The 24,405-nt window shown below is 42.1% G+C and overlaps 1 protein-coding gene across 1 annotated transcript in view; it reads left to right on the top strand.

The window, feature by feature from the left end:
• Window positions 1-3,720: 3,720 nt before the first annotated feature.
• TNFSF11 (TNF superfamily member 11) overlaps window positions 3,721-24,405 on the top strand; it is a 34,634-nt gene continuing 13,949 nt past the window's right edge. Inside the window, exons 1-2 of the mRNA XM_005585744.4 lie at window positions 3,721-4,091; window positions 11,312-11,479. Coding sequence (XP_005585801.1) covers window positions 3,873-4,091; window positions 11,312-11,479 — 387 coding nt within the window. The 5' untranslated portion in view covers window positions 3,721-3,872. The remainder of the gene's footprint in view (window positions 4,092-11,311; window positions 11,480-24,405) is intronic.

Below are 24,405 nucleotides of genomic sequence, written 5' to 3' on the forward strand. Positions count from 1 at the left end.
ATGTTGATCTAAACATTGTGTTATTTATAGTGGAGTATTGACATAAACTTTGAATCTTCAATTATGTTCTGGGGTCTTTGCATCTCTTAATACCTATTAGCTTACAAGGCTTTCACTTAACTATTTTATTTAACTATTTTGTTCACATTAACTATTTTATAATTTTGATAAAGAATTGATTAATATATTGTTAAAATAAATATATTAATGAATGTATGATAAATAAGACAGACATGCAATTGGGAAGACATGTTAATAATACAATCACTCTCAGCTTAGGATAGCTTCTGGCCACTTTCTCTCTGGGTGGTGGTTACTCTGGGAGTAGTTCAAATCATTATCTTTGCCTAAGAGCTTTCTCTGACTCCCCACATTTGCATTGTACTTGCAAAGTCCAAGTACAGTGAGAGTCTTGTAATAATACTAGGGTCTAAAGACCTAATTGTATACATTTAAATGTTAAATCTAACATTTTTAATCTCCAGTCTAAAGACCCTAGTATCATTATAAGATTCTCATTGGACTTGCACTTTGCCTTCAAAGTACTAATCACGGTTTTGTTAGTGATTTGTGTGATGATTTGTTGAATCTCTTTTTTTTCCCCACTAGGGTGTAAGCCCCATGTTCTATCTTGATCACCACGTTTCTAGGATCCAGCCCAGTGCTGGCATATAGGGGTTCTCTCTGACATATCTGTAGAATAAAATGAAGAAATGCGTGAGTGACATGACAGGAGAATTTAAGGGTGCCATGGGAGCATAAAACAGAGGGAGCCACCTGGGTTAGGAGACCTGAGAAAGACTTCTAGAGAAGCAACATTTGAGCTGAGTAAGGAAAGACAAGTGGGAGAGTCCTCCAGGTGTAGGAGTTGGAGAGAGGAGTACTCCAGTTAAGGGTAAGCATTTGAAGCTGATATAGAAAAGGAGTCTTGAGCCAACTTGTGAAGGAACATTAGATTTTTTTTTTATCTTTTTTTTTTTTTAATTTTTGAGACAGAATCTTGCTCTGTCTCCCAGGCTGGAGTGCAGTGGCATGATCGTGGATCACTGCAGCTTTGACCTCCTAGGCTCAAGCGATCCACCTGTCTCAGCCTACTGAGTAACTGGGACCACAGATGTGCACCAAAATGCCTGGCTAATTTGTTCATTTTTTGTAAAGATAGAGTCTCCCTGTGTTCCCCAGGCTATTCTCAAACTCCTGGGCTCCAGTGATCCTATGCCTCGGCCACCCAAAGCATTGGGATTATAGGAGTGAGCCACTGCGCCTGGCCTATTGACAGTTTCTAATTTCCAGAGTTTCGACTTTATACCAACAACTCTTAGAAGCCATTAAAGAATTGCAGGTATGGAAATGACATATACTTTTTTTTTTTTTAGAAGAAAATCCTGATCAGTATGCACAGAATTCTTCAGAAGGCTAGTGTGATTCATTCAGATAAGATGTAGTGTGGCTTAGACTGGGAGACTGGCAGAGGCTTTGAAGATTCTTTTGCTCAAATTTTATTCAGCAAGTATTTACTGTGCACCTACTATAGCAGGCAACAACATTTTAGGAAATGGTGAATGTTATAGAGGTGAATAATACAGCAGGAGTCCTTGAACATATGGAGTTTACCTATTAATTGGAGAGTGAATGTTGACAAAGGAATAAGTAAATACATGGGCAAGAAAAATACATTACCTGTGAAAGAGCAGCAGGTAGACTGACAGTGGAGTATCTAATACAGTCTATGGAAGCCAGAATATAGTAGGATGACATTTTTGGAGTGCTAGTAGAAATGTCATATGAAGAACTCTGTAGGAATGTAACATATGGTCCCATATATGAAGCTCCTGGGTCAAGCACACCTGAACATGATTTGAGGGACTTTCTTGCAACCTGAGGATCAAGATGTCAAGGAATTAAAAAGATGTATAAAACATTGTATAAAAACCCATTAAAAAGAATGGAAGACACTATAGTAAAGTCATTGTGGGTTTAGCTGTTATAACACATTTTTAAAATCTTTGATCCCAATAAATATTTATAAGAAAGAAGAAATACGGAATTATTTCCTGAGTCAAGGAGGGAGGAGAGAATGAGGAAAAAGAGGAGGAGGAGGAAGAGAAGAAGAAGACAATAAACCTACTTCCCAAAGTTAACAAACAAAAACTAGGAAGAGGCCAAAGACTACAAGTAGTAGAAGATTAACATCAATTGTTTGTATGTTTGAGTTTGAAAATTTTTTGTCCCTTCTCCACCAAGCTAGATACACATATAAATGCTAAAGGCATTTTTGAATTTGAATAGATCATTTTCTTTGTATGGGTGACTTTAAAAAAAAATCCAACCTGGTCACTCTTCTTTAACATTTACTGAGGTCTAAGTGTTCAATTTAGAACACATGCTTTAATAACTCGGAGACCTGTCATTTGTCACAAATGTTGCCTAGAGAAGTACTCATTAGCGAATTAGGCAGAAAGAGGATGCAAAATAAAAAGGCATAGTAGTCCCTTGATATCCATGGAAGGCTGGTTCCAGGACACCACCAAACCCCTGCCCGCAAATACCAAAATCCATGGATGTTCAAGTTTCTTAACATATCATGGCATAGTATTTGCTTTTAACCCACAGACATCCTCCCATATACTTGAAATTATCTGTAGATTTTTATAATACTTACTACAATGTAAATGCTATGTAACTAGTTGTGAATCATTTAGGAAATGATCACAAGAAAAAAAGTCTACACGTTTAGTCCAGACACAGCCATCCTTTTTTTTTTTTTTTTCCAAATATTTTTGATCCATGGCTCACTGAACCCACAGATGTGGAACCCATGGATACTGTGGGATGACAGTATTAATAAAAAAGTGGAAACATCCTAAGTTTCATGGGTGTTTAAATTGGTCAGCAACCTACTTCTGAAGTATCAGAATTTTGTGAGCAATGTTAATATTTTTGTTTTCTCACTAAGGGCCACAGTTCTGAATAGAGGTTTTTAAAAAGCCCTAGCAAGGTTTCTTTAGCAATGAAACTAACATTTAACTATATTATCAGCTTCGTGTTACATCTCTTTCCTGACGGTTGGGTGAGCCCTCCTCGGATGCTTGCTTCTGGCTACACACCCCTTTACCCTTTTCTCTGCACCGTTTTCACCTTTATAAAGTCAGAGTTAGTGTCTATAGGCTCTCTACTGCCACATTCAAGACCTGCCTCACTCAGTATCACGTTCAAGATGCAGAAATAGGGATATGGGAAGGGGATTCTGGAATTTTCGAAGTCTTCGAAAATACTTTGAGAAACTTTATTTGGAAGCACTTTGGGGGACGAGGTTGGACAGGAAGGGTCTTCAGAGACCATCAAATTCAACTTTCTAAATCCTAGGGAGGAAACCGAGACTCCAGGATGTGAACTGCAGGAGGAATGTCTGAGGTGCAATCCTTATCCTTTAGCAAAGGTCTCCTCTGCGTCTTCCTTAGGCCATCTCTTGGACCTCCAGAAAGACAGCTGAGAATGGCAGGCGGAGTCTGGAACCACTGGAGTCGCCCCCAGCCTCCTCCTCGGAGGGCCCCCACGAAGGAGGCCCTTCAGTGACAGTGATTGAGAGAGAGGGAGGGCGAAAGGAAGGAAGGCGAGCCAGAGGTGGGAGTGGAAGAGGCAGCCTCGCCTGGGGCTGATTGGCTCCCGAGGCCAGCGCTCTCCAAGCGGTTTATAAGAGTTGGGGCTGCCGGGCGCCCTGCCCGCTTGCCCGCGCGCCCCAGGAGCCAAAGCCGGGCTCCAAGTCGGCGCCCCACGTCGAGGCTCCGCCGCAGCCTCCGGAGTTGGCCGCAGACAAGAAGGGGAGGGAGCAGGAGAGGGAGGAGAACGCCGGAGCCAGAGGGCCGAGCGCCATGCGCCGCGCCAGCAGAGACTACACCAAGTACCTGCGTGGCTCGGAGGAGATGGGCGGCGGCCCCGGAGCCCCGCACGAGGGCCCCCTGCACACCCCGCCGCCGCCTGCGCCGCATCAGCCCCCCGCCGCCTCCCGCTCCATGTTCGTGGCCCTCCTTGGGCTGGGGCTGGGCCAGGTCGTCTGCAGCGTCGCCCTGTTCCTCTACTTCAGAGCGCAGGTGAGTGGCCACATTGCCATGGGCGCGCGGCCGGGAGCGCCCTTCTCCTTCCCCTGCACTTGAAAACTGAGTCCGGCCGCGGGGCTGGGCTCCCCAGAGCTTGCATATTCAGGAGGGGGAAAGTGACTCTGAGAGAGGGAGTGTCGAGTTTGGGGACAACTTGGCGCGGGGCTGTCGGGCGCACTCTGCTCTCTCTCCGCGCACGCACCCCAGCTCCGCGGTGCGCCGAGAGCAGGCTCCCCTGGCCAGACGATGGGTTTGAATCTCACCTCGTCCCCAGGCTGGGAAACAACACTGGCCTCTCACCTCTTCTGGTAGTGATTGCATGCTTTTTCTCCCTGTCATTTCTCACTTGAAGTTAAGAATCAACTTCTGTTCATGTAGGAAAAAAATTTAGCGCCTTCACTTGGGCATCTACCTTTCTCTTCCCACCCACCACCCGGCGGATTTCGGTGCCTGCGCCTGGCTGCTCTGCAGGTGTGCTGGGGCCCCAGGGCTGGAGGGCTGCGCAGAGCGGGAGGTCGCGGTGCTCGTGCCCAGGTCGCCCAGTGGGTGGGCAGAATGACACGGCGCGACCAGAGAGGCGCGGGCTCGGCATGGGGCTCTGCGGCTGTGGCGCTGTCCTGTGGGGGTGAAGGAAGAAGGACAGCCCCACGTGCCTGTCAGGGAGGTGGGCGGAGGAAGGAAGCGAGGTGTGTGTGATGGCACGGTGTTACTACAGTCTAGCAAATAACCAACCTTCGAAAAGATGAAGAGGTTTTTTGCACGACGGCTAGGAACTGCAGGGAGATAGTAGGAAGGAAGGGGTAAATTTGTAATATTATGCTTTCTGGTGGTTTATGCTCTTGTGTTTTCTTGGAAATTGCAGTGCAGTTGGTTGGATTCATTCAAATATTCTTGTCTGGTGCTGTGAACTCTTTCTCAGAGGAAGTGGGGGGCTGACTGTGCATTTTTTTTTTATGGGAAAAGAAAGTTGGGTTTGGACTACATTCGTTTTCAGATTCAAAGGTGATTACTAAACCAAACGGGATGCATCAAAACATGGCATTGCTTGGATTGTATGGTTTTTTGACATGTGCCAATGTCTCGAACTCCATTACTTTTAATCATAGGCTTTTTGTTAAGAATTCATTATCCGCTAGTTTGCATTTTCTGGAACTAGTGTGATTACCTACTAAAAGTAGAAATGCAATGAGCCACACTTAAGAAAATCTGCATTAAATATAATCTACCCATTGAGAGTTTTTTTCTAAAAAGACAACTTTTGAGTGATTTACTTGCAACACAGATAACACAAATCTATGTGAAAGTGACTAAACGTCTTTCTTTCATTGGAGTGTGTTGCAATAAGAATGGTTTACCCATTTTCCCATCCAGCATTTTGTTAATAATCATCCCATTTAGTGCTTGTGCATGGAATGCCAGCATTGTGCATGGCACCATCACATGCCATGGAATGAATTAAGAATCATTTATTCAACACACAGTGTCCACTTACTATGGGCATGGAGCCGAGGGGCCTAATAAAACCATTAAAATTCTTAGTCAAACAAAAGAGCAACATTCAGAAAAGGGATCAAAGAGGCACTAGTTCTCCACTGTCTATCTTTTCTAACACCTTAGGGATATGGCATTTTCATTGCCATAACAGTGAAGAGTGTCCAATGTTGAAAGAGCAGTCAGAAATGAAGGAGTTCTAGGAACCATGAACAGCTTGACTTGGCAGGAGCTGTGGAAATCGGTGGCATGGCTATGTAGGAAAGAGTGACCTGCTGGGCTCTTGTTAGAGTTGTTCAGCTTTTCCCTAGGAATTCTCGGTGGTCCCCGCGGGCTGAGGAGTCGGGGCTTTCAGTGATCTCCCATCATCATTTAGCAGTCTTGATGTTGTATGGATAAATAGTGAAACACTCAGAACTCTTTTTCAAAGTAAACATGTGAGTTAGTAAGTCTAGCCAGAAAATATTCCTTTGGAGAAGTTAATATCATCAGACTTCTGGGTACGGTTTTCTTAAATACCATGAAGATTCGGTTCCTTTGACTTGTGCAAAATAATTTAGCCATTACTCTGAACCCAATTTTGTACTGCATTTTAAAAAGGTCATCTCCTTCAGTAAAGAAAAAATATTAGGAACAATGTGTTCATATGAATATACCGCTAGATCTGGATGCATTTTACTGGCTATTGTGTCTACAATTGTTACCCAAAGGAGTCCTAATCATTTTGAGATACATTCTGAAATAGTTACAGATAAAACTGCTATGGTGTCTGGAATTTGTTTCAAAATAATTTCTGGTTGCTTACAGATGAAAAAAGATTTGCCATACATTGGTAATAGCTGAAGCGCTGATGGGTGCATTGGGGTTCACTCTGTAATTCTTTCCCGTTTTATATGTGTTAGATACCTTCTTTGAAAGTCCTAGCTAAGAGAATAGTCTCCATATGACCTGCCGCTGATTTAACATTTTCACTTATGTCGGCTCTTTTGGATTGGAACTTGGTACCAAATAAATCATAGTAGTTTTATGATTCCCACTAAAGTTGTGAATCAACTATTTGGGGTTTCTAAATGCATTTGAATGAGAACAAAGTATCTAGTAACATGTTTGTAGTTTACAGTTAAAAATGAGGAATTAGTTTTATTGTTTTTGTTTAAAGGTGGAGAAAAGAAGGTATACAAATCCTCAAGGAAAAGCAGTTTGAGTTTTTAAATGCATTTAGAAGAATGCCCAGAATAGTGTAAAAATTACAGTGGCTATTTAAAAAGTTTTGTTTTCTTAAATGTGTGAATAGATAAAATTGAATCAGCCTCCTAAATGTTTGCAGATTGCGTGTGCCTCGATGTTAAAAAATATATATCTACTTGATCCAGTGTAGCTTGGCTTTTCCCCCACCACCCAGCCAAAGAGAAAATAGTGTGTGGCTTCTGCTATATATTTACCACATAGTATTCATACTTTGGTTTACAAAGAAAAAAAAAACCCTTTCAAAAAGTTGCTCTGTGTGTGTGTGTGTGTGTGTGTGTGTGTGTGTGTGTGTCTTTAACATCCGTATAACCATATTCAAAGCTTAGGGTTTAGCTATAAAGATAAGCTTTTCAGAAAACTCAAGATCTTGTGCTCTTTTAACTTCTTCCCTCGATCCCCCAATATGCACAAACCAACCTCCCTAGTTGTTTGTTAGCTAGGACAGCAGTCACTACTGAAAATCTGATGTAGAGGTATGCACTGCCTGTTTGAAAACACAGATAACGAAGTAGCACAAACGTCAAGCATCCTGCCTCATTTAACCCTACAAATGATTAAGTTTCAAGGAAGTTAAAAGAAAATGAGGCAGTTTATTTCATAGGCACCACGTTATCTGACAAATGCATTTTAACAGTCCATTTTAAGTAAGATATTCAAGATTCACTTCATGTTTTTAGACATGTCTAAGTACAATGAATTCATTTGCTACTCAGTTTACTGTGACTTTTGGTTGAATTTCTGCGTTCCTCAATGACGTGTAAGTTCCATAAAGACAGGGACTGCTTGCTTTGCACACCACCTTATTTTTTTTGTTGTTGTTGTTGAGATGGAGTCTTGCTCTGTCGCCCAGGCTGGAGTGCTGTGGCTGGATCTCAGCTCACTGCAAGCTCCGCCTCCCGGGTTTACGCCATTCTCCTGCCTCAGCCTCCCAAGTAGCTGGGACTACAGGTGCCCGCCACCTCGCCCGGCTAGTTTTTTGTATTTTTTTTAGTAGAGACAGGGTTTCACTGTGTTTGCCAGGATGGTCTCGATCTCCTGACCTCGTGATCCGCCCGTCTCGGCCTCCCAAAGTGCTGGGATTACAGGCTTGAGCCACCGTGCCCGGCCTACCACCTTATTCGTAGCATCTAGCCCAGTGCCTTGTATGTCTAATTTACTGCAAAGTCTTTTCTAATAATTTGCAACACTACAGATATGTCTGTTTCTGATTGTAATATGCAGATTATCAGATTAGTAGTTAAAAGAGTATACTTTTTCAGTCATGCAGTCCTCCAACCAGACTAATGTGTGCCAATAGATAAGTTGTTGGGTAGGTGATACATTCGTTCAGTCAGTTTGTGGGCATTTGCTGAGGGTCCAGCATCCGTCTGGCTCCCTCCCTGCTCTGCAGTTCCTTCAGCTTAGAGACCCTCATTTACCTGTGTGTGTGGCTGGCCTTGCACCCTGAACCTCTCCTCCTCCCTCTTCTCCTAGTATCCATTTTCAGGAAAGGAGAGCTGCAAGGGCACTGGAATGAGAAAGACATGTGGTTGTGGGTTAAAAATAAATTTCTAATGTGTGATCCTTGAGTAAACAAAATAAATGAGTATATTAAAAGCAATTATGCCATGCATTCTTGATTTCTTTTGGGAAAAAACAATGGATGGGGTTTTATACATATTTTAGCTCGAATGCTGCCTTCCAAAACAGTGGTTCTCAATTGCACATTTGAAGTATTTGGGAAGAGGTTCAATGATTGGACCCTACCCTTAGGGATGTTGATGAAATTGGCCAGTGAGGGTTGGGATAGGAGTGAGATGGGATCTGGATGTGGGCATTTTTTTTAACAGAAAGGGGACAAAATCTTTGCATTGTACTTATTTGCATCAAATCAGTAACCGTGATTAACTGTTGGAGTATCTTTGTACTAATTGATGTCACTTGTGAAACAATTTTAAAATTGGTATCCAGGGAACTTTGGAATTGTTTTAATAGTAGAAAATCTATATTTTAAAGCATGACTTCTTAAACTGTAATGTGTGTAAGAATCACCTGGGATCTAGTTAAAATGCATATTCCCAGGCAGTATGCCAGGGTGAAGCCTGAAATTCTACATTTCTAGCAAGCCCTCAGTGAGCCCACGATGCTACTGAATGGACTACCCTGAGCATCAAGAATATAGGGGCCAGGCGCAGTGGCTCATGCCTGTAATCCCAGCACTTTGGGAGGCCAAGGAGGGAGGATTGCTTAAGCCTAGGAGTTCAAGACAAGCCTGGGCAACATAGCAAGACGCCATCTCTACCAAGAAAAAAAAAAGAAAGAAAGAAATTAGCCAATTAGCCAAGCATGGTGGCCTGCACCTGTAGTCGCAGCTACTTGGAAGCCTGAGGAAGGAGGATTGCTTGAGCCCACGGATTTCAAGGCTGAAGTGAGCTATGATTATGCCACTGCACTCCAGCCTGGGTGGGGGTGACAGAGCAAGACCCTGTCTCCAAAAAAAAGAAAAGAAAAAGAGAAAGAAAAAGAATAAAGGGGACTGCTGCTTCTGTTAGACAGCTCTTAGCTTGTTGGCAGGACTCCAGATTAACCAAGTTTAGGGTCCCCAGGCATTTCCCCACTAAGGCCACATTATTGCTTTGGCTCAGCAGTTTTCTGGTGGTGTGTCAATTCAGGCCTTTGCATGATTCTTCTTTCCTGAGGTCTAAACCCAGTGACCCTTCATATCAGTTGCCTAGGCTTTTCTGGTCTTGTGGGATACACACTGGCATAAGTAAGCCTTTTTTTGCCAAGTGTGTGATTGAAAACTTTCCTTGTATAAAAATTCACATATTATGACTTGTATTAATTATTCTAAAGAATATAGGAAAAATAAATACAGATTGTACACAGTTTTGCTTCACGGTGGTGTCTCTTGCGTGATGATTATAGATAGTCCTTATATGTGCAAGACTGGAAGAATAAAATTTGTATTAGTGAGTGTACATTTGTTAAAAGGCTATCATTTTGGCCAGGCGCGGTGGCTCACGCCTGTAATCTGCCTTGGAGGCCAAGGCAGGAGGATCACGAGGTCATGAGATTGAGACCATCCTGGCTAACAGGGTGAAACCCCATCTCTACTAAAAATACAAAAAAATTAACTGGGCGTGGTGGCGGGTGCCTGTAGTCCCAGCTACTTGGGAGGCTGAGGCAGGAGAATGGTGTGAACTCGGGAGATGGAGCTTGCAGTGAGCCGAGATGGTGCCACTGCACTTCAGCCTGGGTGACAGAGTGAGACTCCATCTCAAAAAAAAAAAAAAAAAAAAAAAAGGCTGTCATTTCATTTTGAGATTCTCAGATATGGATAGGCTCTTTTTAGTTTATTTCTAACGGTTGGTTAATAAACTAACACATCATTCCGATTACTTTTTAAAAGAGAGAAAGAGAGACTTGTCATTAATTTGACTGAGCTTTGTAAACTTACGTAGCTTTTCTTTTTCGCCTAGTTTGTGCCAGCTAATAAGAGAATACAGATGAAGTACCTTGAATATTTAACAAACCAAGAGGACAAATTAAATTCTCATTATTAAAACAGGTGATAGCTAATTATTGCCACCCTTTACTTGGCAATTGAAACCGCTGCAAAGGCTTGGAAGGAGCAGGCTGACAATTTTAAAGAGTAGTCATTAAAGATATTCTAATGCTGGACACCTATTCTTAACAGGCAATCAGCTAATTACTCAATGAGTATATTTTGGGTGGAACAATTCCTTACATGACAGGAATCTTAGCATCCCTCCAGCACACATCTCTAATATCTGCTCATGCAGCCCCCCCACCCTAATGTGATGACACCAGATATCACCTGCACCCGTTCCCGAACACCCCCTGACAGGTATACCATTCCGGCTTGAGAAACACTGATGAGAGAGTCAACAAAAAAGAGAGATTACACGTCTGACTTCGAGTTTTGTTTAGAGGTAAAAAATGGATTTTTCTCTCCCTTCTTTGGCTGATTAAGGAAAAAAGGCCAGGCAAACATGGTGGTTCAAGATGATGTTGATTTCACCTGTTTTAGGTAGGCTTCATGCTTTGCATTTCAAAGTGGGCCTCATAATCCCAGCTAGCATGTTGCATCTAGTTGATTTAAAGACAAAAAGCTTCCTCTCCCTACAGTGATCACATGTGATTTCCTTGGTGCCCCTCCCCTCTATGAACACTTTCATGTTGTCAGACAATTTGACAATTTCCCCCATGAATCACGCACATACACTTCTGTCATTGTTAAAAGCCCACCGCAGGACTAACGGTGCCTTGTCCTGTGGATGACAGTCAGCTACTCATTCAAATGAATTAGAAGTCATGTTTTCACATCTTGAGGGTCATTGTATTAACTATTGATTGTTGGGGACATAAAGACTCTTGCAAGTATGAATTTTTTGTTCTGAAGTCACACTTCATTAAATAGCAGGATGATTAGTGATAAGCACTCTAACCTCCTTACTGTTTCTCCTCCCCAGATGGATCCTAATAGAATATCAGAAGATAGCACTCACTGCATTTATAGAATTTTGAGACTCCATGAAAATGCAGATTTTCAAGACACAACTCTGGAGAGTCAAGATACAAAATTAATACCTGATTCATGTAGGAGAATTAAACAGGCCTTTCAAGGAGCTGTGCAAAAGGTAAGTCCACACTGAGGCTGACAAGTCAAGGGCCCTTGCTGACTCTACCAATACTGAAAATTAAAACTGGCTAAGTGCTGTTGACTTTGTTCTTTTTATTCTAATAATTTGTAAAAGAGCTACAGGGAATGCTTTAAAGAGATTAGCGGAATTCTTTTGAAGTTGGTAGTGATTGATTATGGCAACCAGGGACATTCATGCAAATATTCTTTTCTTTCTTTTCTTTTTTCTTTTAAAGAGGAGGGATTTAAATTCCCGCTTGGAAGAGAGACTAAGGTGGCTGTGGCCTGTCTGTGAGTCAGTTTGCTAGTTTGAATTCCCTGACTTAGAAACCATCCGCTCAGTTCACAGAACTTTCTGGTAGCTGTTTCCTTTCTGTTTGGCTTCATAATGGCAGGACCCCCTATCGCACATCTGTTGATCCAGGGCTCTGATGAGAAGCAGTTGTAACTCTTGGTCCTTTGCTGTCATCTGCGGTGAAGTAGGGAGAGCAGGAAGCAATGTGAGATGGAGATTCTGTGTCCGTGTTCTCATTTTCTGGGAGAGCTGAGTGACAAGAGAAGAGCTAGGGACAGAGCAGACCAATGACTTCTCTTACACCGACAGCACCAGTTGGGAGACACTGTAATAACTGCCAGTTTTACTTTCCTGGACAAAACCACCTGAGAATTCTGCAGCCGGAGAATTATTTTACTCACTGACTCCACCAAAACCCAGATAGAACACAAACAGTGACCCCAGTGGAAAACCTGTGTGTGCGTTACATACCTGCATGCATGCATGCATCCATTTACACATCCCAGCCTCTATCTAGCAACTCCCTGGGTCTCTGGTCATTCCAGAGTAACTCTTGAAGTTCTCAAAGCCCTTACCTCTAAATTTAATTTTAATTTAGTTTATTTTTTTAGAAATCCACACGTAGTAATATAATTATTTAAAAAGAGGACATGTGTCAGAGGTAGAGGTAGGAAGATGTAGCTGTTGTGCACAACCAGCTAACAAAGGTGAACGTCTGTAATACCATCAGAAGTAGAGGTAGGAAGATATAGCTATTTTATAAAGCCAGCTAACAAAGGTGAACGTCTGTAATACCATCAGAAGTAGAGGTAGGAAGATATAGCTATTTTATAAAGCCAGCTAACAAAGGTGAACGTCTGTAACACCATCAGAAGTAGAGGTAGGAAGATATAGCTATTTTATAAAGCCAGCTAACAAAGGTGAACGTCTGTAATACCATCAGAGGTAGAGGTAGGAAGATAGAGCTATTTTATAAAGCCAGCTAACAAAGGTGAACGTCTGTAATACCATCAGAGGTAGAGGTAGGAAGATATAGCTATTTTATAAAGCCAGCTAACAAAGGTAAACGTCTGTAATACCCTGAAAGTTGAGATTTGCTGTATTTTATTGAATCTAAGATACCAATTTTCAGCCTACTTTGTTATTTCATGCATCACTAAGAAAGAAGAAACTGTTGATTAAAAAACTTAAACATGATCATCATAGGTTCTAGTTGCATCTTAATTCCAGAGCTATCAAAATGTTAAAAGTTGTGCATTGTAGAATGCATGAAGTACCTCTTAGTTTAATGTGTCTATAAGAAAACACATTGCTTATGAAAATTACTTTTTCCTTATAATTAGTGTGTAGGTGCTTGACTTTATGCAGAGTAGATATATATGTTTAAACTCAGTGATCCTTAATCTTACAGTATAATTTTTGAGCTATAGCAACAGCAATTCTGTTAATCTATTCATTTTTATTGTTCTGTTTTACATTTTGTTTTCATTCGTTTGCTTTTTATCCCATTTGTGAAGCTTATCTCTTAAATACTGAGTAATCTGTCTATAAACAACCTATTGACATGCACTAGGGGCAGTCTGCTAGTTCAAAATGGCATTTCATATTAAGGTAATTCTGATTAGGCAAAAGATTGTGTCCTAATGTTCTGTTTAGATTGACCCATGTCGTAACTCCTCAAAATGACGAGATAAACTTTTTATTTCAGTGGTGTGCTGGTTCTTGAAAGTTACCCTTTGAGTTTCTTATGGAGGAATAAATATGGAAAATCAGCCAAGTTAATTCTGAAAATAAATAATATTATGAACGAGGGCAGGCGTGGTGGCTCACACTTGTAATCCCAGCACTTTGGGAGGCCCAGATGGGAGGATCACGTGAGTCCACGAGTTTGAGAACATGCTGGTCAACATAGTGAGATCTCCATCTCTACAAAAAGTTAAAAAAACATTAGCTGGGCATGGCAACCTGTGCCTGTGGTTCCAACTACTCAGGAGACTGAAGTGGGAGGACAGCTTGGGCCTGGGACCTAGATGCTGCAGTGAGCTGCGGTTGCACCAGTGCACTCCAGCCTGGCAGCCTGGGTGACGTAGCAAGACCCCGAAAAAAAAAAAAAAGAAAAGAAAGAAAGGAAGGAAGGAAAGAAGGAAGGAAGGAAGGAAAAAGATGATTAACATTATTTATGAGACTGCAAGAATGGTTCAATCCCAACGGGTTAAAGGAAAAAAATATATTATCATCTTATAGATCCTGAAAAGTGATTGACAAAATTTTGCACTATTTCTGATGTTTAAAATCCATTAGAAAACAGAACTGGATGGATTCCTGATGTTACTATGAATGTCTCAAACTAAAAGTTACCTAGTGATTAAACGTAAGAGCATGTTTCTTAAAGTCAGGAACACGACGAAGATGCCCACTGTCCTTACATTATTTAATGTCGGTCTGAAGGTGCCAGCTAATGTAATTACACAAGAGAATGAAATAAGAAAATATATAGAGAGAAAAGAGGGCAGAATTTGCATGTGATATGATTATATACTTAGGAAAATTCAAAAGAAGCTGAATTGCTACAAGCAGAATAAAATAAATCAGTTTGTAAAAATTAATAAGTAATAATCACTAGCTGTCCTTATTTCAAATAACTAGAAAACATAAATGAAAGATTTCATTCATAATTTTTTAAATGCTCTAAAAATAAACGTAACAAGAAATGTACAAGGTTTACAGGAATAAAACTAGAAACCACTACAGAGGCATTTAAAATACGATTGGATAATGTAAAGACATAACTATGCACAGTCATCATAATTTTTGCAGTATAACTTGGGCCAAGGATAGCAGACAAATCCATGGAAGAGAACAAATGGCTTACTGTGTGTCTCTCTGTGTGTGAATGTATGTGTGTGTATAATTTAATATAATACAACATTACTTTAAATAAGTGAACATCTTCTGAATTCTTAAAAAACATATTGTTTATCCTTTTTTAAAAGTTATAGTAATTTCTCTTGTCCTAAGTAAAAATAAATCCCAGATTGAGAGAGTACTTGGTAGCCAATTGTTGTTCACTGGCAATAGTGTCCATTAACACTTAGTGTGGCTTCAGTGAACTTTTCTACCACCTCCTCCCTCATCAGAACATCGTCCCACTTCCTTTGAGATTTCTAAGTGACTCAGGCAGTATGAAAAGCAATTTGTGTATAAAGGTGTTACTGAGCAATAATGGCTGAATTTTCACTAGTTTAGGATCCTTTTGGAGACATGATGCCTCATTCCAAATGAGTAACACTCATAATGAGAGATTCACTACTTGGCAAACCATAAGGAGAAAATTGGTGGTCAGGCGAGAATAATCAGCTGCACTTATTAAGGGCACATAGTCTTAATTATACTGATAGGTTACTATGACTCATAGGATGAGTAGAACTTTATTTCATCAATTTCACATTTGCTTTTGTTTTGTTATAGGATCTTAGCCTTTTTGCATAGGTAATAATATCAGACACAGGTAATCCTTTTTAAAGAATTATAAATTAAAGCTGTTATACCAATGTGTGTTTGAAGGTAGAAGATGCCATTTCTTCCCCCAAGACAAGATGTTTAGGAAAGAGACGAGTCTTATTTATACCTTATCATTAGAATCAACCAATGTTCATTAAGTGCGTTTAATGTGCTCGGCACCTTGCCATGTCTTTCCCTATATCCAAGGATTTACCCTTCCCTTACTCTATTCAAATAATGATTTGTCAAATGTGTTGTCCTTCAATGAGGATTATCGGTTAATGTGACATTCTACACATCTTGCCAAAATAATCAGATTTCTCATTTCTCTTGCCAATGCTAAAAATAGGATGGATGCATTAGGCATTCTTAAGTCAGTTTGTACCTTAGTTTTATTTCTAATACAGATATTGAGTGAACCCTTAAAACAAAATTACATGTGTGGCTGCAATCATTATTGAGAGATCAACCCCTCCAGTGGTAACAGATACCAGACATAAGCACAATATCACATTATATGTGTGCGAAAGTGGTGTTTACCCAGAATGTCTTTGGTCAGACTTGTAATGCTGTTTTTTTCCCCATTTTTGTTTGTGGCTGGGTTTTCTTGGCTTCCCCCAACCCCTTTAGCACAGAACTCTGAAAGCCTCTTAGTGATCCAACCCTACCAACCACAATTTATAAAGTCTATCATAACAGTCTATGACAATAAAGAAAACACTAGTGCAAATATGGTGTCTGATTTATAAAGTGATTCTTGTTTCCAGTTTTGGCAGCCTCCCTGCTTCTGCCAGCCGGGGGGTGAGGAAGGAATGAGCTCAGATCCAAACGAGGACTCCCAGCATGGCAGAGAGGACACTCATACCATAGACCCCTGGCCAGACTGGGTGGAAAGCCAGCTGTGACTGCACTTGACTTTAGTGTGCTGGCTTGTTCATTTCACATCGGGTACCTGTTTGCAGATACCTTCCTGAAACTTACTTGCAGAGGTATTTGAAAGAATAATGTGCAGGAGAAAGGTCGATAAACAAATAGCACAAATCACTTTCTTCTCCAAAATGGGATGTTCACTGCATTCAAGATTGTCTCCTGGGATGTGGGAAAGAAGCATAGGGACTTTCTGTATATGTATTTTTTAATATTAGCTTTTAAAAGCTGTGCTTTAGTAAATATTTTGTAATGTACAAATATACGGGCATGATTTTATTTAATATTTAAATAAATAAATATGTACGTTTGAGAGCATGAAAACTTCTTTCCCTGTTGGAGCTGCACAGTCGGCCATTTTTGAAGATCATGGAGTGAAGCTGCAAGCTCCATCAGGACAAGGGCCACAGCCATTTCACACACATCTGAATACATCAGTCTTAATTTATTCTCAGGAATGAACGGAGAAAAGCATGAACAAATGATCAATAACTTATTGAACTCTGTAAACTAATATTTTACATCAACCAACTCATAAAGCCATTCAGAAGGTTATGAGCCTGGTTCTCGTTTATACGATGCTGTCTTACCAGTCCTACAATTGATGATTGAGAATATGATAGCCTGAGGCAATAGTGCTTCAGTAGAACAATAACACAGGTTTATTTTAGCTAGAAGTTACCTCCAGCTGGCCCTCTCACATCAGTCACATTTTCATCAGGCTTCTTTGCCCTGCATAGCCTGCTATGTAGAGGGGGGCTTAAAATGTGAACTAAAAACGTGGTTCTGGCTCCATATATGAGTTGAATTTTATAAAACTCTCTAACTTCCCTCCAGAATATGAAAAGCCAATGGTATTGTAATGACTGCCGATAAGTTATCTTGTTGTCATATCCTCGACCAACCATTTCCTGGAGTATAAGTCTTTGAGTCTCTAAAGACTTAACTGGAGAACAGAAAGTAAGACCAGGGAGCCATAATTATTCAACAATTCATTTTTACCTGAAATTATTTTTTTATTCCCTGAGAATCAGGTACATATTTGGCCTCATCTTCAGAATTCATAATGTAGAATTCAGAATTCACAGTATCCTCCAATATGAAGATTAACATACTCAAAGATTTGTAGCACTTTGATCCTCAGTGAAGTACTCGCTGTTATTTGCTATAGTCTGAACTGGGTAACAAAGAGACCCATCCATTCTGTGAACTAACTAAGAAGCTTTTTCTCTCTCACATAACAATCCAGACATGAGTCATCCAGGACCAGTAGGGATGCGCCTCTGTCCTCAACATGAACCTTCCATCTCTGTTTCCAAGTTGGCTTCTCCATTTGCTGTTATTTCTAGATAGGGGAAGGGTAAAAGAAAACTGAAAACAGTACCTGGGAGTAGAGACATCACTTCTAGCAGCGTCGTATCGGCTGGAAGTTACTCATAAACCACATCTTGCTGCAAGGGAGGCTGGACAAGGTAGTCTCTAACTGAGCAGCCATTTGTCCACAAAGCTTGAGGAAGGGAGTTGCCTATAACTAATAGGCAAAAAGGAGTGGAAGGAGATGAGGGGACAATGAACAGTCTCTGACATTCACTAGACCCCATTTAGGTAGGAAGGTGGGCTTATCATATGAGCAAGAGTTAACTCTGAGAATACATAAGTCTACTAAAAATGTTAATGGTCAAGACTGTATTTCCAAAAGGTAAAAATACTTTGGGATTATTTAGATTGTGAGAGAGAGAGAAATTTGAAAGTGGATTCAACAGCATTCATCTTTTTGAGGAAGTTTTAAAGGTCTGTTTAGAGATTGCATCTGTGATTATTGAGTAAACCTGGATTGTCACCTGCACAGCTTTTGCTAGGTTTTGTAGATTAAAAAGAGCGTTAATTAAAAACTAGCAAGTTCATCAGTTAAGTGATTATGTTTTCTACATATGGGAAACAGATCCCCTTGAATTGCAATCTTCATTATTAAAGGAGCCCATTCTTATTTTAAGCTAAAGTAAATAAGAAATCAATTGAAATTTAGGTTGATTGTAACTGCTTGTGTAATTGTAATCATTGAAGTTGGTATATGCCACTATTTCTCATTTGCCTATTAGTTAAAAAAAGAGGGGAGGGATTAAACCCCATTCATTGCCTCTTTGCCTTTGTATACAAGAGTATGTGTCTGAAGAAAGTTTCTCATAAACCCACAAGGGTACTTGGGTTTTGGAGCACTCATGTTCCCAAGTCAAGATGTTAGTCATAGTCATGTAGTGGTTTTCCAATAGGATTTCATCTCTGTTTGCCATAATAGTTTTGGAAACTGCAATTCAACCCCAATCACATTTAGCGTTTATAAAAACTGTCTTTATGGGAAAGCTGAAGTAAGACCACAGAGTTTTCCTACAAAACCAAGGCCATCTATTGCCTTTAGCTCAACAATAAGTTATTGGCTTTGTACTCAACTTCAGGGGAGACCCAGGGAAGAAGGTAGGAAGCAGGAGGGTTTGCAAGAGGAAAATAACAGGTGAGTGATGTCAGAGGTGGGCTTTTCTTTATGCTACAAGTATCCCAGGATGGAAGAAAAGATATTCTGCATGGCATCTTCAAAGAAACAGAGAGCTGGAAGGACATGCCTGAAAGAGGAGCCTTCATTATGTGGCCTGGGATCTTGGGCTAACATTCCAGAAGTGGATGAAACTGAGGGTCCTTGGTTGGAGAGCATGACGACAAGGGATAGATTGGATTGTTCTACCAGCAGCGGCAGGAGAGGTACAGCCTGTGTAATTGAAGAGCAGGATGTGCCTTAGAGCAGTGTTTCCAAACCTGCTGGATCTTAAGATTCAGTTGGGGCCCTTGTTTTAAAAAGAGAAGAGAAAAGGCCTCCAGATCTATCAGTGGGGACTCTGATTTGGTAGTTCAGGGGTAGACTCTGTGATTTCTTCACAGCATCCTAGGAAGAGGTGAGAGGCACTGGTGGACAGGGAAGCCATGGTGAATGAAGTGACTGTATTTGAGAAGGAGGGTGAAGCCTGTGGTATAGAAGAGGTGGGTCCCGGAAATTGTCAAGAGCTGTCTGTTTCTGAGATAACCAGACAACAAACGCTTGCTCGAACCTTTACAAGTTCAGGGTGTGAGGGAGTTCCATTCTCACTTAGCTTCCGCATCACTAGGCTGCTACACCTGTCCTCAGTCTTTGCCCTTCAAGAACACTAGGTAGTGGCAGTGGTGGCAGTTGTAGTACCAGTAAAAATAATCATTATAATGATAAACCAGAAGGCTCATATGCATCAAAAAGTTTGAAAGCACTCAGAACTCTTCTTCTCAGTGCCCATGGCTGCTTCTTATTTCATCTAGTCTTTCATGGTAAATGACAATACCGTTATCTCCACCACCCCAAACTGGAAGTCAGAAGATGGTCTTATCCTTTTACTCATCCACTCTTCACCTCTCCCGGCTCCTGTGCATTCTACCGACTTACGAAACCTTCAAATATTGTCTCTACTCTGCTCACTGTGGTGGTCACATGTACAGAGTTCATCATCCTCTCTTTCCTGGGTCCTTGCACCTGGCCACCCCATCCTGGTCTCACTGCCGCTGGTCCATCCTTTCTATAGCCGAAGGACTTCTAAAATGCACATCTGAACAGGTCATTTCTTTTCCTGCTTAAAGCATCCTTCAGTAGATCACTGTGGTTGTTGGGATGAAGTCTGAGCTGCTGAACGTTTAACAAAAAGTCTTCTGTATTCTGGAAAGCCTCGTTCCAGCCCCTGCCTCATCAGGCTTGTTACCTTGAGTGCTCCATGTCATCCCCTCCATCGCAACTTGTACTCCACGATCTCACCACACTATGGTGCTGAATTCTCCTGACCTAGCCGTACCCTTTCACCTCTCCGCCTCTCTGCTGTAATCAGCAAGTGCAGAGAGGGCAGAGGGCATGTCTGTCCGGCGAACAGTGTCCTCAGAAACCCACAGGACGCCTGACTCTTAGCCTCCATCAGTAAACTTTGTTGAATGGATGAATAAATGAATGATGAGCCTTTGCGCATAGTCCTTTGTATGCCATTTCATGCCCTTCTTTGTGTAGTCGGTTTTGTAATTGTCTGTTAAAATCCAACTCAGGCATTACTTCCTGGAGAAGGAGCCCACGGATGCCCGCCCACCCACCTGTGGGGTTAGGTGGCCCTCCTGGACACACACAGGGCTTCTAGTAACAGCAGTAACCACACGGACCTGGGGTGGGCTGGTTCACTTGAATGTGAGCTTCCCAAGGACAGGGTCTGTGTGATGTTTCCTTTCTATATTTCCAGCCCCAGTGGCAAGCACATAGTTGGTGCTCAATGAAAGTTTAAAGAACAAGTTTAATGAACACGCAAGTGACCTGTGCGCTCTGTGCACTTGCAAGCTCAGGTGGCGAGTTATTTAATATTGCCAGAAGCTAGCCAGCCATGTGATCAATCCACAGGATTCTTAAGGGGCTGGAGGTCACTCGCAAGCTCAGTGTTTTCCTGCTTCTTGGAGAGGAGAGCGCTTTTCCTCTTTGGAGCATGAACACGTGAGGGACCTTGGGGTTGGGGGTGCATCTTCACTGGCAGCCTTGGCGCTTTGCTTCCTGGCCTCATGGATCTAAAGCAGCTGGCCTGGTACCTCTGACCCCCTCTGCGTCTCATTCTTAGAGAGAAGTCTGTGAGAGCAAAGTCTTTCCCAGAAGAGATGAGGCTTTATCAACGTAGAAAGCACTGCCAAGGTAGGGTGGCATTATTTTTCAAATGGCAGAGGAAAACAGAGACATGGTAAATAGCACAATTAGTCCAAGATGCCACACTGCAGTTACTCTGCCAAACTTTTAGATGACACTTTTTAAACAATAGTATAGTGTAAGACATTTGAAAATTGGACTCTTTATGGAGACTAATATTGCTGTCATAAGACTACTTTATGAAAACCCAAGGGGACCTTTAGCTGTAGCAGAAGCTTCCTCATTTAAACCATGAAGGTTAAACAATAAAAACTAATTTTCTATTCCCAGCATACCCATCGCACTCCCAGGAAAAGCATCCGTCTGCTTTATGAAAACAAGGACACGCTATTCTTTAGCCCTTTGGTAGGTAGAGGACATGAGCTGTTTGCAAAAACGTGTCTCTTCCAGTTAGCAGACTCCTTTTGGAAGAAATGATCCACCAGTGACTGTATGTAGGGTTTGGGGAGGAGGCCAACTCACATATTGGTAAAGTGTTTCACTGAGGATTTTCATAGATGGACATGGGATGGTGGCCGGTGATTCAGTAGGAGCTGGAGCATTAGGAGGCTGAGTGCAGTGGTAGTGGTGGTGCGGAGTGTGTAGAATTCATGCTGAGAAGACTTTGGCTTTGGGAGAATTTGATTAGTCAGTACTTTTTATATTAAAAATAAAGAATTATAGGGGTCAGAATGTGAAGTTACAAATTTAAGATGAGGATGGCTTTTACCTTCAGGATGAGTGGGGTTTATACCCTACCTGCCTTCTCTCCTCCTGTCTGCCTGCTGGGCCACTGGACCCCTCGTCCACCTCATGATTTTCCCCCTGTCTCCGGGGAGGGTGAGGACCTGTGCTCTCACCTCCCGCAGTGCTCCTGTCCTCTCCCTTCCTGGTGTCATATAGGGCTCTGCTCTAAGGAACCTAGACTGAGAAGGGCAACCAACCATGATCTTTTATAACATGTATTTAGGCAACAGAGAACTCAATGAATCCTGCTCTTAAAGTTCCTTGCTTTGGGTGTTTTTGCACTATGGACTCTTCATAAGGAACCTGTGGTCACCAGCTCCATCCAGGTGCATATACGTGTTCCCCCAGATCCTGTGGATTACAAGGTCAGTGTGAGCTTTAGGGGAGGGAGGAAAGCAAGAGGCTGAGGCAGCGATACTAAAGCCTATCTCATTAGCTATTGCACAACACCTGGCGGCTACTCTTTCTGTGCCTTGTTAGCCAAGAATGCCATGGAGATAAGAGCTTTGCAATTAAGGATGAGATATTGATGAAACACTGGCTAAGGCATCTTTCCAAGGGAGCAGCGTGTGCAAAAGTCTGCATGTACAGGAGGGTGGGGTTCTTGCAGGTGGAACTAACAGTAATTTCATGTGGCTGGAACCTATGGCATCCCAGAGCACCCTTCCAGGTGGTGAGGTTTGGGGATATAGGGGAGGAATAGTAGGGGGTTTGGCAGTGGTAACCAGACTAAGTGAAAAATTAATGTTTTTCTCTACACTCTCATAACCCGTCTTGACACCAACTCTGTGGAGTTTGCCCTCACACGAAGCAGTTCTCCAACTCTTCAGACACTAACTGGGCGTTCTGCAATTCATTGATGACACTAACTCTTGGGAGGTAACACAGCCCCAGCAGGTTAAAGCCTCAGCCCCACAAGACTGCCCCACTTCAGATGCCGGTCACAAGTGCCAGGTTGTTGCCTGTATTTCGGACCAGCCAGCTACAAATTGGAGGTTCCCATGACCTCCTACTCAGGTTTGGTAGTATTCGTGAATGGCTGACAGAACTCAGGCAAGCACGTGACTTACTCTGACTGGGTTATTATAAAGGATACCATCAGGATCCACCCAATGGAAGAGATGCTTAGGGCCAGGTATGGGGATGGGGAGGGTCATGGAGCACCCACGCCTCTCAGGGCATGCCACTCCTTCAACACCTGGACATGTTCACCTGCTAGGAAGGCAGTGGTACCCTGGCTGAAGCCCATTGTTGAGAGGTTTTATAGAGGCTTCATTACATAGACATAATTTATTGAATCATTGGCCATTGGTGGTTAACGTCAACCGGGAGGTCAGGAAGTCAAAGGGTGTGATATGATTTGGCTCTGTGTCTCCACCCACATCTTACCTCAAATTGTAATTCCTATAATCCCCACGTGTCAAGGGCAGGACCAGGTAGAGGTAATTGGATCACGGGGGGTGGTTCCCCCATGCTGTTCTCATGGTAGTGAGTCTCATGAGATCTAATGGCTTTCTAAGCATCTGGCATTTCCCCTGCTTGCACTCACTCTGTCCTGCCACCCTGTGATGAAGGTATCTGCTTCTCCTTTGTCTGCTTCTCCTTTGCCTTCCACCATGACTGTAGGTTTCCTGAGGCTTCCCCAGCCATGCGGAACTGTGAGTCAATTAAACCTCGTTCCTTTATAAATTACCCAGTCTCGGCCAGTTCTTTATAGCAGTGTGAAAACAGACTAATACAGGCTAGGACTGAAAGGTCCGATCTTCTGATCACATGACTGGTCCCTCCGGAAATCAGAACCCATTCTCCAAGGGTCACATCATTAGCATAAACTAAGGTAAGGTTGGAAGGGGCTGATTATGAATAACAAAGGATGCTTCTATGACACCTGTCATGCAGGAAATTCCAAAGGCTTCAGGACCTCTGTGCCAGGAACCTGGGATGAAGACAAATTGCGTATTTCTTATTATATTACAATATTACACAGGCCTAGTTATGCAGGGCCTTCTAAGCCCTGGTAAGGAACGTGGACTTGTACCTGAAGTCTAGAAGCAGCCCCTGGGGGATTTTAAGAAGGGATGTATCCTTTAGGATGCACTCTCTAACCGCAGTGGATCAGCTTGAGGAGGGCAGGAGACAGTAAGAGGGGGTAGGAAGCTATTATGGTAGTCCTAATGAGAGGTGATGAAAACTTGAAGGAAGGCGGTGGTACCCAGGTTGGAGAGGAGGGAATGGATTTCCTAGCTCTTTACAAGGTGGAAATCTGCAGGACTTCTCTGCAGGAATTGGAAACTGGCTATTCATTTTCAGAAATAACCCATGTGTGGCATTCATGTGCTAACTCGGCTGATGAATGCACTATTCTTGTAACTAGGTTGGAGAAGAATTATATGAAGGGTATCATTAAGATGTTAAAATGAATGCATTACATATGTTAACAAGTGTATGAACCCTGTATTATATCTGGCAAACGGGGTGTTAAATCCTTGTTCAACCAGCCAGATGCCTCTGCAGCTGCTGCTGGTATTGCAGAGGGAGGCAGCCACCTGAGACCCCAGCTATGAGCTGGTGCCAGTGATTTCCAAAGCATCTGGCTGTACAAATTCCTTCTTCTATGCTCTGATTGACAGGTACCACATGGATCACACAATTCACATCACAACGCACAGGTGAGATTTTCAGTCTGATAAGCTCAGACTCCAGCAACGTCATTGACCTTTTCAGAATATCTTTG

Source organism: Macaca fascicularis, chromosome 17, assembly GCF_037993035.2.
Source record: "Macaca fascicularis isolate 582-1 chromosome 17, T2T-MFA8v1.1".
NCBI lineage: Eukaryota > Metazoa > Chordata > Mammalia > Primates > Cercopithecidae > Macaca > Macaca fascicularis.